The sequence below is a fragment of the Poecile atricapillus genome, chromosome 2, assembly GCF_030490865.1.
Source record: "Poecile atricapillus isolate bPoeAtr1 chromosome 2, bPoeAtr1.hap1, whole genome shotgun sequence".
Taxonomy (NCBI): domain Eukaryota; kingdom Metazoa; phylum Chordata; class Aves; order Passeriformes; family Paridae; genus Poecile; species Poecile atricapillus.
This window is the reverse complement of record NC_081250.1, coordinates 122,179,436-122,195,372: the sequence shown is the minus strand read 5'-3', so window position 1 is coordinate 122,195,372 and position 15,937 is coordinate 122,179,436. Positions and strand designations below refer to the sequence as shown.

Sequence of the window (15,937 nt, the reverse complement as noted above, 5' to 3'; positions counted from 1 at the left end):
AAGGCTAGTGGCTAATTTTTTTAGCAGCTTGTAATTCTGTAGTATCTGGTTGGAATTGTACTCTATCCCTACAAGGTGTTTGTCACTTTTGAACTGGAAGTTCTGCCACAGAATGAGAAAGTATTAAATATTCTGAAGAAAGATTCTCAAGATTCTTTTGTAACAGAATATATGCAGTCTGAAGGGAGAACTTTTTACCAGCAAGCACTGTGTTATAGTTTCTCTTCACATCTTGTTTATAATATTGATTTTGGTGGGTGCTTGTGTTCTGTGAAAGAAAAGTACAGTTAACATCTATTCTAAAATGCTAATTCACAGGATCCTCCAAAGATTTCCTTGTCTTTATAGGATATTTTAAAGAAGAATGCCAGGTTAAGTTGGTTTTTACTGTCACAGAAGGGATAGGTGCACTCACAGGTGCTCATCGGGTACTTTGTCACCATAATTTTTCTGGCTTATATGTTATACTAAAATGGGGGTGAATCCCTCAGTGTGATGATTAAAAGGGAAATCATCTCCGGACAAAAACCAGCCCAAAATTCAGCTTTGAGGTTCTGTTCCACAACAGCAGAGAATGTGGAGTCTAATCATCTTATTGATTTAGATTCAAGTCTGACACTAGTGTCAGAGAAACAGAAATGAGAAATCTTAAGGAGGTGGACATCAGCAGCTTGTTCCCTTCAGTGAAGGTAATCTCTGTGTTGACCTTGTTTAACTAAGTCAAACATTGTAATAACCATTTCACATATTATGAAGAATTTCTTTACAAAAAGAGTTGTCAAGCAATAGAACAGGCTGTCCAGGGAAGTGCTTCAGTCGCCACTACAGGAGGTATTTAAAAAACACATAGATGTGGCACTTAATGATATGGTTTTAGTGGTGTACTTGTTAGTGCCGGGTTAATGGTTGAAGTCGATTTTCTTAGAGGTCTTTTCCAACCTAAATAATTCTGTGATTCCATTTTAACTGTCCTTGGTAACTCTGTCCTTCAAGACTTCTTTTGAGTCTCTGTTCTCTACAATACAATTCCACCCCATTTTATAAACATTTCTCACATTTCCTACCTTTTAGAAAGTCTGCAACCTTGTATTTTAGTGTACTGATCTAACATGATCAACCTTTTTTTTTTCTTTGTTAATATTCAGTACTAAACTGTATTCACTGGACCAGCTGAGATCAGTCACTGCTTTGGTGACCACTACTATGGCAATCTCATAGCATTACTTATGCATTCTTATTAGCAATGAATTGCAATTTACTTGTCAGTCATTCGTGTAAATCCATTAAAGATTGAAAAAGAATATTAAATAGTAAAAAAGAATATGAAAGAATATTTTATGTCGGCTTCCCTAGGAAATCTGCTCTTTTTATGCTTTTAAGTCAAAAGGAATCAAAGCACTGAAAGGCTTCACCAATCATTTTGGGTTTCTGACCTTTTGGTCCTTTAGAATTTTCTCAATGGTCGATTATCAGACACCTTCCCTTCCCCTTCCAGGTGTAGATGAAGCTTCCTTCTTAAGGCCATCCAGTTTTTTGTCAACATTCTGATATGATGTGCAAGGCAACATGAAATGCTCTCTCTTTGCAATTGACCAAGCTCTCTCTCACATTTGTTTTCTTTGCAAGTCTGATGGCACAGAGGAGAAGATTTCTGGATAGATGTTTTAGCTGGCCATGCGTGGCCATTTTTAGAGGTTGCAGAGCTGATAAACTAGCAAGGTAGCAGAGTGTGCATCCTCAATTAACTGCACACATCTGCTGAGGGGTGGCTTATTAAATCAGAATTAAGTGTGTTTTCTCAGCTTGTTCTTACTTTCAATCCTTTAATTTCCAATTTTGAACTGATAGGTTAAATTTCTTACTTATGATAATGAAATTTAATGCCTGTATGTTTACATTCCTCAAAGTGGGAAAAGAATGTAGAACAGTATACACTAATTATTTGAATTTATTTTGGATGGTGAGAATCACTCTGTGACCTTTCTTGGGCCTTCTTCCTCTGTGGACTTTCAGGTTAATTAATTCCTATGAAGTCCTAGCCCTGAGATGATTTTATTAGTAACACTTTTATCAGTATTATATTACTGGCATAAATATATGATAAAATGAAATAAGTGAGATACTTCATTCTCTCATTTACTTGGTGTCTAGGCTGGCAAGTGACATGATTTTTTTAATTTTTTTTTTTTTACATGAATTTCTTATGTAAAAGAAAATGATACTGTAGTCAGATATGCAGCATTGTTTATGTTCTTTTACTGTAATGGCTATTTGGACAGCATTCTCAGTAACCACTCTGCATGCTTGTAAAGATTAGTGAGTAATACAGTTCATGGGAAATTTTATGAGCTGAAGTAGATAAGAGTATGAGATGTTTGTCTTCTGGATGTCTGCTTTAACCTCTAAAGTATACAGTGTGCATCACAGCTTCATTATGTTTTTTCCCTTTTATTCTTATTGTACTTGGTTTTGTGTCACAGAAAAGAACCTTTACTTTATGCTTGTATTTGTCTTTTCCTTCCCCCAGCCCCCAATTCCATTTCAGCACTGTCCACTTGACATTTTCCAATGTCTTTAACTCTGGAGGCAGTATTCTTGTTATGTTCCTATATTATGCTATTTTTACAGTCAAGAATAAGTTGATGTTTTGTAGACCACTGTCATTACTTAGTTATTCAGTTGATAGGTAAAAATACTTCAGAGGAGCATAAAAAATTGTTCTCTTTTCTCTTCTTGATTCTCTTGTTTTTCACTTGTTTTTTCTACCTTAGTCTTCAGTGTACAGTACCTTAGGAGGTTTTTTCATGATCATTTTTCCTCTGGGTTTTTCCCTGTTACTTCTTCTTAGCCTTTTTTTTTCCCCCTTACATATCTCTTTCACTAGTTTCTCTTTAAGAGAGGGTATTTGGGCTGGTTTTGAGACTCTTTTGGAACTTTGACAAGTGCTTCATCTTAACTTCAGGGGTTTAGATTGAAGGAGGGAGAGCAATAAAAGTGCAGAGACCTGAAATTACTCTGAAACTGGTTCTACATAGCTAGTTCAGTATATTTGCTCTATTACTTGTCAGCTTAATCCATGGAGGTTCAAACTTCTAAACTTAAAATGTCTGTAGCTTTCTGTTGGTTTCTTCTAATTACTTGTGTTGAGCAACATGGTTTTTTGCTTCTTGTTGTACATATTTGCTATAAATGGTAAACAAAGTAGTGGTAAATCCAGAGAATAAATATTGAAATATTTATTTCAGTCAAATGTCTATTAAGCAACTTGGAATTCAGAAAAACAGTGATGTGGCAATATTATCGTCTTGTCATCACAAATTCTGCTGGGAAGATTCCACATTAGATAATGTTATGTTAAACTGAATCCTCCTCCCTCTTGTTTTTCACTGAGGAATGTTTCGATATTGTGATCGTGGAAACATGAGTCTATTTTTTTTTTTTTTTACTAAGTTACTCATACTGGTTGGAAGAACTACATAACCTCTAGCTTAGGAAAAGAAAAAAAAATAGAAAAGGAAATTATCATTAGCTTAATGAAAAATTCTCAGACCCATAACAAAGTTTAAAAGAAAGTATAAATAAAGACAGAGAAAAAAGCATAAATGTGAAATTACTGTGTACTAAAGGTAGATTGTGTATGACTAATGTGTTAACCTTACATGCTATGTGCCAACTAATTTTTTAGGTAAAGTGGGTAAAGTAAATTTATATTTGTGGGATTCAGTTAAGCATTTTATAGCATTAGATAAGGATAATGTTTTCATTAAACTGAAGGAGAAGGGGATTTGTGTAAGAAATGCAGGGTGGGAAAGGAAAAGAAAAATAATCAGCAGTTTTAAAAGTCAGACTAGGAGGAAGATTGTTAAGTACAGTTCTTCCAGTTTTAGAATCAAGCTTTTAAGTTATTTTTGTTAAAGATGTTTGCACAAGAAGTAGGAAAATGTTCATGAGATGTAGAGGGCATCATTGACACACAGGAAGGTCAAGATAGGCAGGAAGACTTGGGTGATAGAGAGGACTGATATATTAGAAATGCAACAAGACAAGACTTTCCAGTCTAAAAGGTAAGACTAATAGCATAGGCACTAGTAGTACTAACTCTATTGTCACCTGAGGGTTATTCAGTTGAAAACCACAGAACAGAAGTGTTATATTATTAAGCATTTGCAAGATAAACTGGGAAGAACTAATGTGGTTGAATTAATGGAGAGGCAAATGTGATTTTTAAGATGTGTTGAGCCAGATATTTCTGGTATAGATACATAAATACTCCTACTGTACAGAACACTGTTAGCCTTTTATATGGTATATTGTCTACCATTCTTGGCTTTTGTATTTAAGAACAAGAGCATGTATGGGGAAGGGCTGTGAAGAATGGTCAAGATGGTGGGTAGCCTTTTATACAGAAAAGCTCTGAAATACTTTCACTTGTTCCCTTTTGAAGCAAAGGCTGATAGGGAGTGGGAAAGCTCACCTAGGAGGGTAAACAACAAAATAAATTAGCAATATATAAAATAGAGCAATAAATAAGCTATGTAACTTACAGGATAGTATTGACACAAAATGATGTATATAAAAGTATAGCCAAGGTGAACACTAGGAGATTCCCAAGTATCAACTCAACTTCTAGATCATCCTCCCAGCAGAAGCAAATAATCTCATTTATTTTCTAATAGACCTTAACAGATAAAGAGGATTACATTATGCAGTTACCTGCAACTCATGGATCTTGACTGCTTAACGTGGGATTTTCTTACATTCTTGCATTTGAAAGAGAGGTGGTTTGGGGTTTCTATGTTTTAAAATGGGAAGCATCTTTGTTATGTTTTCTGACTATTTTTTAAAAAAATGAACAGATGCTTTTGAATCTCTTTCTGCTAATGTTTCCTTCACGTGGTTTTTTTTACAATTCTTACATAGTCAGTTAAACATTATTTTGCTTAGGGATTTTCTATAACTAGGTCAAAATTGTTTTCATAAATGACCATAGCAGATATTAAATAGAGAAAAAAAATACCGAATCATTCAGAATTAATTAAATTGATTTAAAGTTTTTAAAGATTTGACTTAAAATTTAACATGATTTTTCAAATTAAGAATAATCTGGGACAAGTATATGTGTATTTTCTTGTTTTAATTCTCATCTATGTAGCTGGGAGGAGGTCAGCATTCAAACAAGGGATGTGGCTAAAACTGATACATAATGTTTGCCTTGCTCACTTTACATTAAGAATGTTTTTGGAGTATGTGAAAGTAATGTAGAAGAGAACAGCCAGACTACTTCATCATAGAATCATAGAATGCTTTAGGTTGGAAGGGATCTCAAAGATCATTTTGTTCCAACTCCCTGCCATGGGCAGGAACACCTTCCACTAGACCAGATTTCTCCATGCAACCTGTTCCATGGAGAAACCTGGTGTCTCACCATGTTGGTGCCTCACCAACCTCACAGTAAAGAATTTTCATGTCCAGCCTCACACCCGCCAACATCCCCAAGCCGTTTTTGGCAGGGCTTCTCTCCATCTGTTCATCCCCCAGCCTGTGCTGATACTGGGGGTTGCCCTGATCCAGGTGCAACACTTTTTATGTGGCCTTGTTAAAATTCATAAGAGTCCCATGGGCCCATTTCTCAAGCTTGTCCAGGCACCTCTGGATGGCATCCCATCCCTCAGGTGTGACAACCTCCCCACTCAGCTTGGTGTCATGTGCAAATTTGCCGAGGGTGTGCTTGATCCCATTTGTCTATTAAATAACACTGGTCCCAAAGCAGATTCTTGAGGCACACCACTTGTCACTGATGTCCATCAGGACTAAGACTCTAATTGCTACATTCTGGATGTAACTGTCCAAACACTTTTGTGTCCATCTAATAATCCATTCATCAAATCCGGTTCTTTCCAGTTTAGAGAGAGGGATGCTGTGGGGACCGTGTCAAAGGTTCTACAGAAATCCATATAAATGGCATCTGTAGCCTTTCCCTTGTCATTCCATTGTAAGAAGTCACTAGTTTGGTCAAGCAGGACTTGCCCCTGGTGAAGCCTTGCTGGCTGTCCCAAATGACCTCCCTGTTCTCCCTGTGCCTTAGCACAGCTCCTAAGAGGACCTGTTCCATGATCTGCCCAGGCACAGAAGTGAGGCTGACAGACCAGTTGTTCCCAGGGTCCTCCTTTCTACCCTTCCTTAAGACAGGTACAATGTTTCCCCTTCTCCAGTCACCTGGGACTTCATCTGACTGCCATTACTTTTCAAATATCATGGAGGGTGGCTTGACAACCACATCAGCTAGTTCCCTCAGGACTCTGCAGCAGCCCATCAGGTCCCAGAAACTTGTTTATGTTCAGGTTCCTCAAGTGTTCATGAACCTGACCTTTACTTACAATAGGAGGGACTTTGATGGTGTGAGAATGAGAAGTTGCCATTGAAGACTGGCAAAAAAAGTTGTTGAGTACTTCAGCCTTCTCTTCATCTGTTGTTATCAGTTTGCCAGCACTATTTTTCAGCAGGGAACACTTTCTTTGACCTTTTCTGGTTAACATACTTGTAGATGCCCCTCCTGTTATTCTTCACATCCCTTGCCAGGTTCAGTTCCAGCTTCACCTTGGCCTTTTTCACCCCATCCCTAAACAACCGTACTTCATCTCTGCACTCTTCCCAGGTTACCTGTCCTTGTTTCCATGCCTGTGCATTTGCTTCTTCCCCTTTAGTTTGACCAGCAGTTCCCTACTCAGCCACACTGATCTCTGGTTTCCCTTGACCAATTTCTTGCTCCTGGGAATTGCTAGCTTTTGAGTTCCATGGAAGACCACTAAACATCTGCCAGGTCTGTTCTCTCTTGTGCCTCAGGTCAGTCTTGCAGGGAACCCTATTGGCTATCTTCTTGAAGAGCTGAAAGTTTTCCTAAGGTTCAGGAGCCTAAGTTTACTCTTTTCCTGACCCATATCCCTCAGGACTGGGACTCCACCAAAGCATGGCCACTGTCCTAGGCTGCCTCCAGTCCTGATGCCCCTGATTAGCTTGCTTGAATTGGTTTCCAGCAGATCCAGTATCACATCCCCTCTGGTAGGGCTGTCTATTACTTGGATCAGGAAGAAATCTTTTAGATCATCAAGTACAGTATCAGTGCAGCACTACCACTCTTATACCACTAAACCACAACATCCAGTGCCAGATCCAGATGCCTCTTACCCACCTTCCTGGGTAACCTATTCCAATGGCTGACCAACCTGATCATGATTTTTTTTTTTCTAATATTTGATCCCAATCACCCCTGTCTCAGCTTAAAGTCATTTCTTCTTGAGTCTAAACAAACCCAGCTCCCTCAGCTGTTCCTCAAAAGACATGTTTTCTAGACCTTTCATGAGCCTTGTGCTTTGCTGCACATGCTCCAGCACCTCAAAGTGGGGGACCCTGAACTAAACACAGTACTTGGGGTATGGCCTCACCAGTGCTGAGTTCAGGGGGGTTCCCTAGTCCTGCTGGCTACACTATTCTTGTACAGATGCCATTGGCCTTCTTGGCCACCTGGACATTCTGCTGGCTTATATTCAGCCAGCTGTCAACCAGCAACCCTAAATCCCTTTCTGCTGAACAGCTCCCCCTCCAGCCTTTAGTGCTACATGGGGTAGTTGTGACCCAAGTGCAGGACTCTGCCTTTTGCCTTATTGAACCTCGTGCAGTCATCCTTATCCCACAGATCATCTATCCAGGTCTCTCTGCAGAGCTGTCCTGCCCTCCTACAGATAAACAGCCACACCCAACTTAGTGTCATTGGCAAATTTACTGCACTCAATCCTTACATCCAGATCGGCAGTAAAGAGATTAAACAAAGATTAACAGGACCAGCCCCAAAACTGTACCTTGGAGAACACCACTAGCAACTGGCTGTCAACTGGATTGAGCGCCATGCACCACAACTCTCTGGGCCCAGCCATCCAGCCAAGTTTTAACCATCAGAGAGTCCACTCATCCAAGCTGCAAGCAGACAGTTTTTCTAGGAGGATGGTGGGGAAAATAGTGTCAAAAGCTTTGCTGAAGTCCATGTAGACGACATCCACAGCCTTTCTCTCATCTACTGAGTCACTTTGTTATAGAAGGAGATCAGGCTGGTCAAGCAGGGCTTTCCTTTTGTAAATCCATTTTGGCTGGGCTTGATCCTCTGGTTATCTTGCATGTGCTATGCAATGGCACCCTGGATGGTCTCTTTCATAACCTTGCCTGGAAGTGAGGTCAGGCTGACAGGCCTATTGTTCCCCAGGTCATTCTTCCAACCGTTCTTGTAGTTGGATATTACATTTGCTGATTTCCAGTCAGCTGGAACTTCATCAGTTGACCAGAACTGCTTTTAGATTATTGGGAATGGTTTGGCAAGTTCTTTCACCAGTTCCTTCATTGCTCTGCAGTAGATCCCATCTGGGCCCATAGTCTTGTGAGTGTTTAATTAGCATAGCAGGTCACTAACCATCTCCTTCTGGTTTATGGGGGCTTCACTCAGCTCCCCATCACCAGTTTCTAGCTCTGGGACTTGGATATTCAGGGGACAGCTGGTCTCAATATTGAGGACTGAGGCAAAGAAATCATTAAGTATCTCTGCCTTTTCCTCATCCCCTGTCACTACTCTTTCCATTTAACAAATGCTGAAGACCTTCCTTTTGCTGCCAATGTACTTATAGAAATTTTTTTGTTGTCTTAAACTATGGCAGCCAAATCAAGTTCTAATTGGGCTTTGGCCCTTCTAATTTTCTCCCTACATGACCTTGCAGTGTCCTTATAGTCCTTCCAGGTTACCAGAACCTTCTTCTAGAGGTGATATATTCTCTTTTTCACCCTAAGTTCTCTGTTTAGTCAGGCTGGTTAAAAAGTTATTCTTCATGCATTCTAGGAGTCTCCTGGATTGCCTGCAGCTCATCCTGCTACTTTCCCAGCAGATGTCAGGGTGGTTGAAGTCCCTCAGCAGGACAAGAGCCTGTGAGCAAAATCCTTCCTGGAACTGGAGCAACAAGGCTTCATCTATAGCCTCCACTTGATCAGGCAGCCTAGCCTGTACTAGACACAGTTCAAGGATAATGGACTGTAGTTCTCTAAAGGAGTACTTGGAAAAGAGAGCCTCTTTGTTCCCAGGTGTTGTAGTGGATCTGCTGAAAGAACCAGAAGGTTCACTGTGTGAAGACAAAAGTGACTATACTGGATGTTTCCTTCTTCAAAATAGAACTCACATCTGTAAGAAATGCACGTGGCTAATGGACTGCTTAGGAAAATAGGATATAGCCAGGGAACAGCTGCACTAAGCAACTTGCTCCCCTAGAGAAATTTCAAATGTTATGGAGAAAAAGTTGTTCACAGCAAATGCTGTTTCCCACTCCCCTGCATGGTCTGTGGCTATCTATCCCTCCACTCACAAAACTCACAGCATTTTGGTGATTAAACAGTGCCAGCAGGGCTGCCAGCTTGATTGACTTCATATGGAAAAGGAGCCAGATAGAAAAAGTGCAGAGAATGACCCTTTCAGCAGAGCTGGCATCTGAAGAATGGCTTTCCCACACTGAGTTGTAGCTCATGTTAGTGGCCTTTATCTTGGCCACTAAAATATGGTCCCAGTTCCTCTTCACTTTCCATTATGGAATGTGAATCGGGTAATACTTCCTATAATGCTTGTGTAGTAATTGGGTTTATTTGTTCTTTTTTACTTAGTTGAAGAATATGTTGACCATTAGAATTTAGAGAAAACTTCACTGACTTTTTAACACAAGGCTAAATCTAAATTAACTTCCTGGTTTCTGTGAGCTGCATCTTGCACTTGCTTTTTCTCTCTTTCTAAGAAGAAAGTAACAATATTTATCGAAAACATTTATGCCATTGAGGAATCCAAAGAAATGCAGGAAATGCAGTATGAACGCATAACGTATGTACTAATACTTTATTTGTCTTTGTGTGTGTGGATTTGATGGCCAAAAAGGAAGAGGCCCCAAGGGCTCCTTAGTATGCAATTAATATTTTGGCTAGAAAAGCAGCAGATTGTTTCAGTATGCTTACATGTTATGACATCATATTCCAGTAAAATTATAATGAACAGAATTTTTGTTTGTCTCTGTGGCAAACCAAAATGAGTTTTCTAATTGTCAGCAGACCTTGGTGATTTATTTAATTATAGTGGCGCCCAATCACACCAACTTAGTTGAGGTCTGTCAGCATTTCTGTTATGAACCCCTATTTTTAGGGGTTTATAAGTAGTTGTAAATATTTACTCATTGCTGAAACTTGACATCCAAGGTCACATTCATATAGCAAATATCCTTTTTCAGGTTAACTGTTCTAGTGGCATTAGCTAAAAAGTAGATTTCTGATGCTGTGAACTTAGAGGGAATAAAGGGAACCTGCTTTCCAGACCTCATATTTGAATGATCTTTTTAAGAATCTGAAATGTCCAAAAGAGCCAGATGAAAATGAACTTGTTTTTGACAAATGAGCACATAGGTTATATGTGACTGATTGTGTGTTACCCGTTATCACAATTTGTTTCCTTCCAACTGAATGTATCCTTTCACATGCCTTTTGTTGTCTTCTAGTCTTACAATCTTCTATCATTTAGCTGTGTTGGTCAGCTTATATTCTGAGGAATGTGTCACTATCACCTGAAAATCTGTTTTACATAAGAATTTTCTCCAAGAAAAATCCTAGTATTTGTAGCTGCCATGCAGAATGCAGGAAGATGCATATTTTCTAAATGAAGATAATTAGAAAACTTTTAGAGACCTAATGAGTCCATGTGTGAGGCGTTACTGTTCAAAATCCTGACTGTTTCAGTTCTGTGGCTGAACAGTGACAGAAGACTGAGGAGTGTAGGGCTGATTTGTAGATGGTCTTATGATGGAAAATATTGTGCTGATACATTATTGCAGAATAGTCCCTAAATGTTATATAAATATTCCAAAGATTGCTAATGCTTTCGGTCTTTTCTAGTAACCCATATGTAGTATACTGGGAAGGTTTGTTAATTATCAGTGGCAGATACATCATTTTACTTTTGCGTGGGCTTGTTCTTTACATGAGTGTACATCTTCAGAATGGAGACTCATTCACTATTAAAACTTAATTTAATTGTCACACTATATTTTCAGACTGTAATACTATGCTTACTTTTGAGGGTTTTGTTAATGCAGTTTCTGTCCTCACCACTGAAGAGGATGTTGTTTCCTTTGATGTGCTTCTTGTTGTAGAGAAGCCAATAGCCTCAAAGATTTAGTTCATTTTCTGAGGATTTCAGGTGTTCCTTTGCACTTTCCTGGCAATGCTCATATTATCAGTGCTCTGTTACAACTCTGCTTGAGGCCAAGGAGAGCAAGAAAAATTTAATCAAAACCATGTAAAAGCCTAATCATTCTGGCAATGCCAAAGAGCTGCATGAGGCTCTAGAGCCACAGGCTGAATATCATTTTTCCTTATTATCACATAAATAGCTCCCTAAACACTCTTTAAAAGAAAAGGTGGGGAGGGGAGAGGGAAAAAGAGAATGCCTGTTGTGGGATTTGAGTTTATAAAGTGGATTAAGTTCATGTGCTTTCCTCCTTTGCATGCAATGGAGTGAAAGGTAGGTCTAGTAACTCAACAGGAAACAGGAACTTCTGATGGATATTGTATTTTCCCTAAATCTAGGTAGTTGCTAATAGCACTACCTCAATTCTTTCTATTAAAAGAGGATTATGAAGTAATGAGGTGGGACATGCTATCAATGTGTGTACTGCTTTTGCGTGACACAGCTTGTCATGTGCTAAGCAGCAGACAACACATGCAGCCATGTCCAGTTCTACATCTTTGGGAAGGTGGGAAGATTCTTGGATCTCTTCAAAGAACTTGAGAGTACCTGTTGCTGCAGGGAAGAGAGAACTACAGGAGACTGTGGCTTCTTGCAAGCTCTGGCAGCTGCCAGTAAGCTCTGTCAGCTACTCCTGGTCAAAACCAGCATTGAGCTTTCCTTCCAGTCATCTCCTGATTAGAGAGGGTCAAGCACCATCTTAGCAGATGCTAGGGAAGAGCACATGTAATTGCAGGGCCTAGGGCACTGCTGCCAGAGACAGCCAGCAGACACAGCAGATTGTACAGCAGATGATACAGAAGGCAGTTGGAAACTCTTCTGAGGATGGGGTTGTGCTCAGCAGTGCTGCTGATGCACCACCTGGCACGGTTCCTAGCACCATCTGGAAGCAGCTCTCCTGGTACATCAGAGACCTTGACTCAGAGCTAGCTCCAGAGCTCCAGCCAGGCTGTAGAGATAGTGGTCTTATCTGCAGAAGTTGTGCTGTGTTGGAGGATTTGTTACCAAGTAAAGAAGATGTCAGCAAACTGCTGACATCGCTGGATCAAATAAGTAAGAGATCACTTGGATCTTCTGTAAGACCCTGCAAGTACAAGAGCATGAATTCCCAGCCATACTGAAGGAGGAGCAGGGAGAGTCAGTGCTAATGGGGCGGGGAGGGAGTCCTGTGATGACAAAAGCTGGAAACTGGTAATTTTTGGTATTGGGAGGAAGATTTCTGCTTCATCTGCAAATCTGTAACGATATCAGTGCCAAGTGTTTGAATTCCATTAGGCATGTAGGAACGTTGTGATAGTTTTCCAGAAACCACTAGTGGTCCAACACTAGAACAGGTCATCCAGAGATGTTGTGGAATGTTCATCCTTGCAGACCTCCACAATACCTTGGACAAGGCATGAACAACAGTGTAACTTCAGGTCTTGACCATGTTCTGGATGCTGCTTTGGACCAGATAACCTCCAGGAGCCTTTCCAGCAGGAGTTATATAATTTTATGAAAATGTTGCATAAGCAAAAGCATTTCCAGGCCTTGATAATTTTCTATAAGTGTGTGAAACTGTAAACAAGAAAGCAAAGTAAATAATCACTTTTTGCATGTTGTAAAGGCAACTTAGCTCACTCCTCCAAGGCCCTATAGCCAGAGGCATGTTTGAGCCAGTGTTATGCTTGGCTCTTTCCATAAAAATGTAGTTTTAGAATTAGGCACAAATTTCAGGGACATTGAGGCCAGAGTACTTATTCACACTTGTCTGGCTCTGAAGTGTTCTGCTTTCTGGTAAACTTTGTGTTTTGTTTTACAGTTGAACCAAGTGAGTTACAATTATTAATGAAAATTCAGAAAGTCTTAATATAAAAAAGTTGTCACCCGTGTCCACAGATGAAAATGGAGAAAGCACCCTTTTAAAAGGATCCTTTAAGAGGAGTAAGGAAAATGTACTGTGTTTGATTGAATCTAGTTTGAATCAATCTAGTTTTGTGATGGATGTTGCTTTTGTCCATGATCCTGGAATCCTGGGCTTTCTTACATTGCTGTAAAATATGAACAAGTTATTTGTCAAGTGAGGATCCATTTCTGCTAGGTATATTCTCTGTCATCTGACTTCTTTATCCTTTAGAGCTGAGCTATGATGGCAGGAGTTGTCTCCCAGGCAGGGCTTCCACTGGAATTTTTGATTCTGCTTAGGTTTCATCTTCTTAAGACTCAAATCAAGAAGAGAGCAGAGCAAGGCTGTTGGGCTGATAAATAGAACTCATTGCAGAGCTCTGCAAATGTAAGTGAAGAGCTGGTGTGCACATAGGAGCTGCTGTCAGTTACCAACTGCCTTGCTGAGGAACAGTCCATGTATTTGAGTACTGGGTCTAATTCTGGGAGAAAAGATAATGTTTTATCCCCAAATACTACTCTATTTTACATAAAATGGATGGGTAAAATTCCTAACTTGTATTGTTGTTTTCTTTTCATTCCTTCCAGGTATCACTGCCCAGTGCCTAAAATTTTCTATGTCCAGTTAACTGTTGGCAACAGTGAGTTTTTTGGTGAAGGAAAGACTCGTCAAGCTGCTAGACATAATGCTGCAATGAAGGCCCTTCAAGCTCTTCAGAATGAGCCTATTCCAGAAAAATTACCTCAGGTCTGTGGTCTGTGCTTCAGGAAACCTTTTTTTTTTTTTTTTTAATAATAACTTTCTTTTTCACTGCTATGTCTTTAAGTGGCACATATTGCTGCTTAAAAATTAAAATGTTGTGTCATATTTTAAAAAATACTGAATAGAAAAATTATTCTCAGGATAATCTTTCTAAATTGAAAGCAAAAATATAATAATGATTCCCACTCAAAGAATCCAAGTTCTTGTTCTGGGAGCAGCTGAAGACCACTTGGGATACTGTAGGTTCTCAATAGCAGGTGTGTGTTGGTAGGAGACTAAATTGAATCCTCGGTCAAATAAATCTCTGTGGCTTGGTTATGTTGGGGTTAAGGGGTACTGGTTGCAGGTTTGTCATGAAAAACACCTCTGTCACTTCATGGGTTAGAGCTGTAGGTGACTGGAGAAGGCTGGAGGTAACACTTTGCTGAGATCATAATGGAGGGAAAAACTAAGTGTTGCACTGTGTAGAGCTGAGTGTAGCTCTCCAGAGAACTGGAGATAGGTTGGGATAGAGTTTAAGGGCTTCATGGTGTCAAGGTTCAGTCTCCTCCCTGCTGCTGCCCATGGGAAGTGCACACAGAGCACCATGCAGTGGTGGGGTGTGCTCTCACCATGAGACATGGTCTGTCTTAGTAAAACTGTATTTTCTTCAGCAAAACTGACCAGCTTGGTTATCTGTGGAAGATGATTGATTCATCACTCCTCAAACATCGGGCATGGATTAGACCCAGTGCACATCGTACTGTGGCTGGCCTCAATTACATTATGAGGTTGAACTTTCTTCCCCAGTTACTGACAGTGTGCTCCTGAGGGAGCAAGGACAGACCTGCCAGTACCCATCTAGTAATTCTATTAGTAATTCAGTGAACTTGACTGGAATTGGATCCATGGAATGTGGCACAGTAGTTACTTATATAGGTCTGTCTTGGCCTTCATGACCATCCTTAATGCAGTCTTCTGTATATTCTTCAATTTCAAGCTATCCTTTTTTTTTCTTTTATTAGAACAAACTTAATTAAGGATAAAATCTTATATCCATATTAAACACTGAAAATAGTATTGCTATCCTAGTACCTAATTGTACAAATATGTAGAAGAGCATTGGGTGAGCAGAAGCAAGAAGCAATCAGCCAACAGGGCAGGGCTGCTGGTGAATGTGCTTTCACAAAGAGCTATTGTGTATCTGCCAAAGCACCTCTGCTGTCTCATAGATGTGAGGCTAAGAAAGGCCTTACAATTAAAGTGTCAGTTGTGGGAATGAGGATCAAATTTAAATCCAAAGTGCCTGAGACACTCCTGAACATATTTTATCTTCCTAAGTCTTGAAACTTATTGCTCAGTACTGAGGTCTAAGCCTTGATCCTCCCTTTTCTCCACTCACTGTAAGGTTCTTTACTATGCTTGATGAAAAAATATGCAGGGTGTTAAATTGTAAGGGTAGAAGGGACAATGAGGGATTTTCTGGACAGATGTGTTTGTATTAATTGTGAAAACTTAAACTGTAGTTTCTAGTTTAGACTATACATATCTGGTTAAACTAGAGTACTGCTAAAAAACCTAAACATTCTTGACTTGAAGGCTTGCTGACAGTCCAGTGGGCATTATATTATGTAAATTTTGCCAGTGTTTGATTATTCTCCACTTCAAATATAATTTGTGAGGTGTTTCTTCTAGAATTCACTTCGCTTCATTTTCTATTAATTGGTATTTTCTTATGTTTGCTAAATGTAACCAACAGATATCAAAAATCTCTCCCAGGTACACAATTACAGATTATTCTTAATTATTTTTGAATCTTTTTATAGAACTGATTGTTTTCATAGTGTCTCAGTGCAAAGTTGTTTTATCTAAACTGTAGTTCATACTTTGGGCTTTTTTTTTTTTGCCAGTTTTTTAGATTGTCAGTGTCCTTTATAAAGCACAAACTTAATTGAATACAATACCAAATAATATTCTCACTAAGGTTTTTTACAGAATAGTAG

At 39.4% G+C, this 15,937-nt stretch overlaps 1 protein-coding gene across 6 annotated transcripts in view; it reads left to right on the top strand.

The window, feature by feature from the left end:
- STAU2 (staufen double-stranded RNA binding protein 2) overlaps window positions 1–15,937 on the top strand; it is a 171,427-nt gene that overhangs the window by 39,009 nt on the left and 116,481 nt on the right. For all 6 annotated transcript variants that reach the window (XM_058832098.1, XM_058832101.1, XM_058832104.1 and 3 more), the window contains exon 6: window positions 13,781–13,940. In XM_058832098.1, the coding sequence (XP_058688081.1) occupies window positions 13,781–13,940 (160 nt within the window). The remainder of the gene's footprint in view (window positions 1–13,780; window positions 13,941–15,937) is intronic.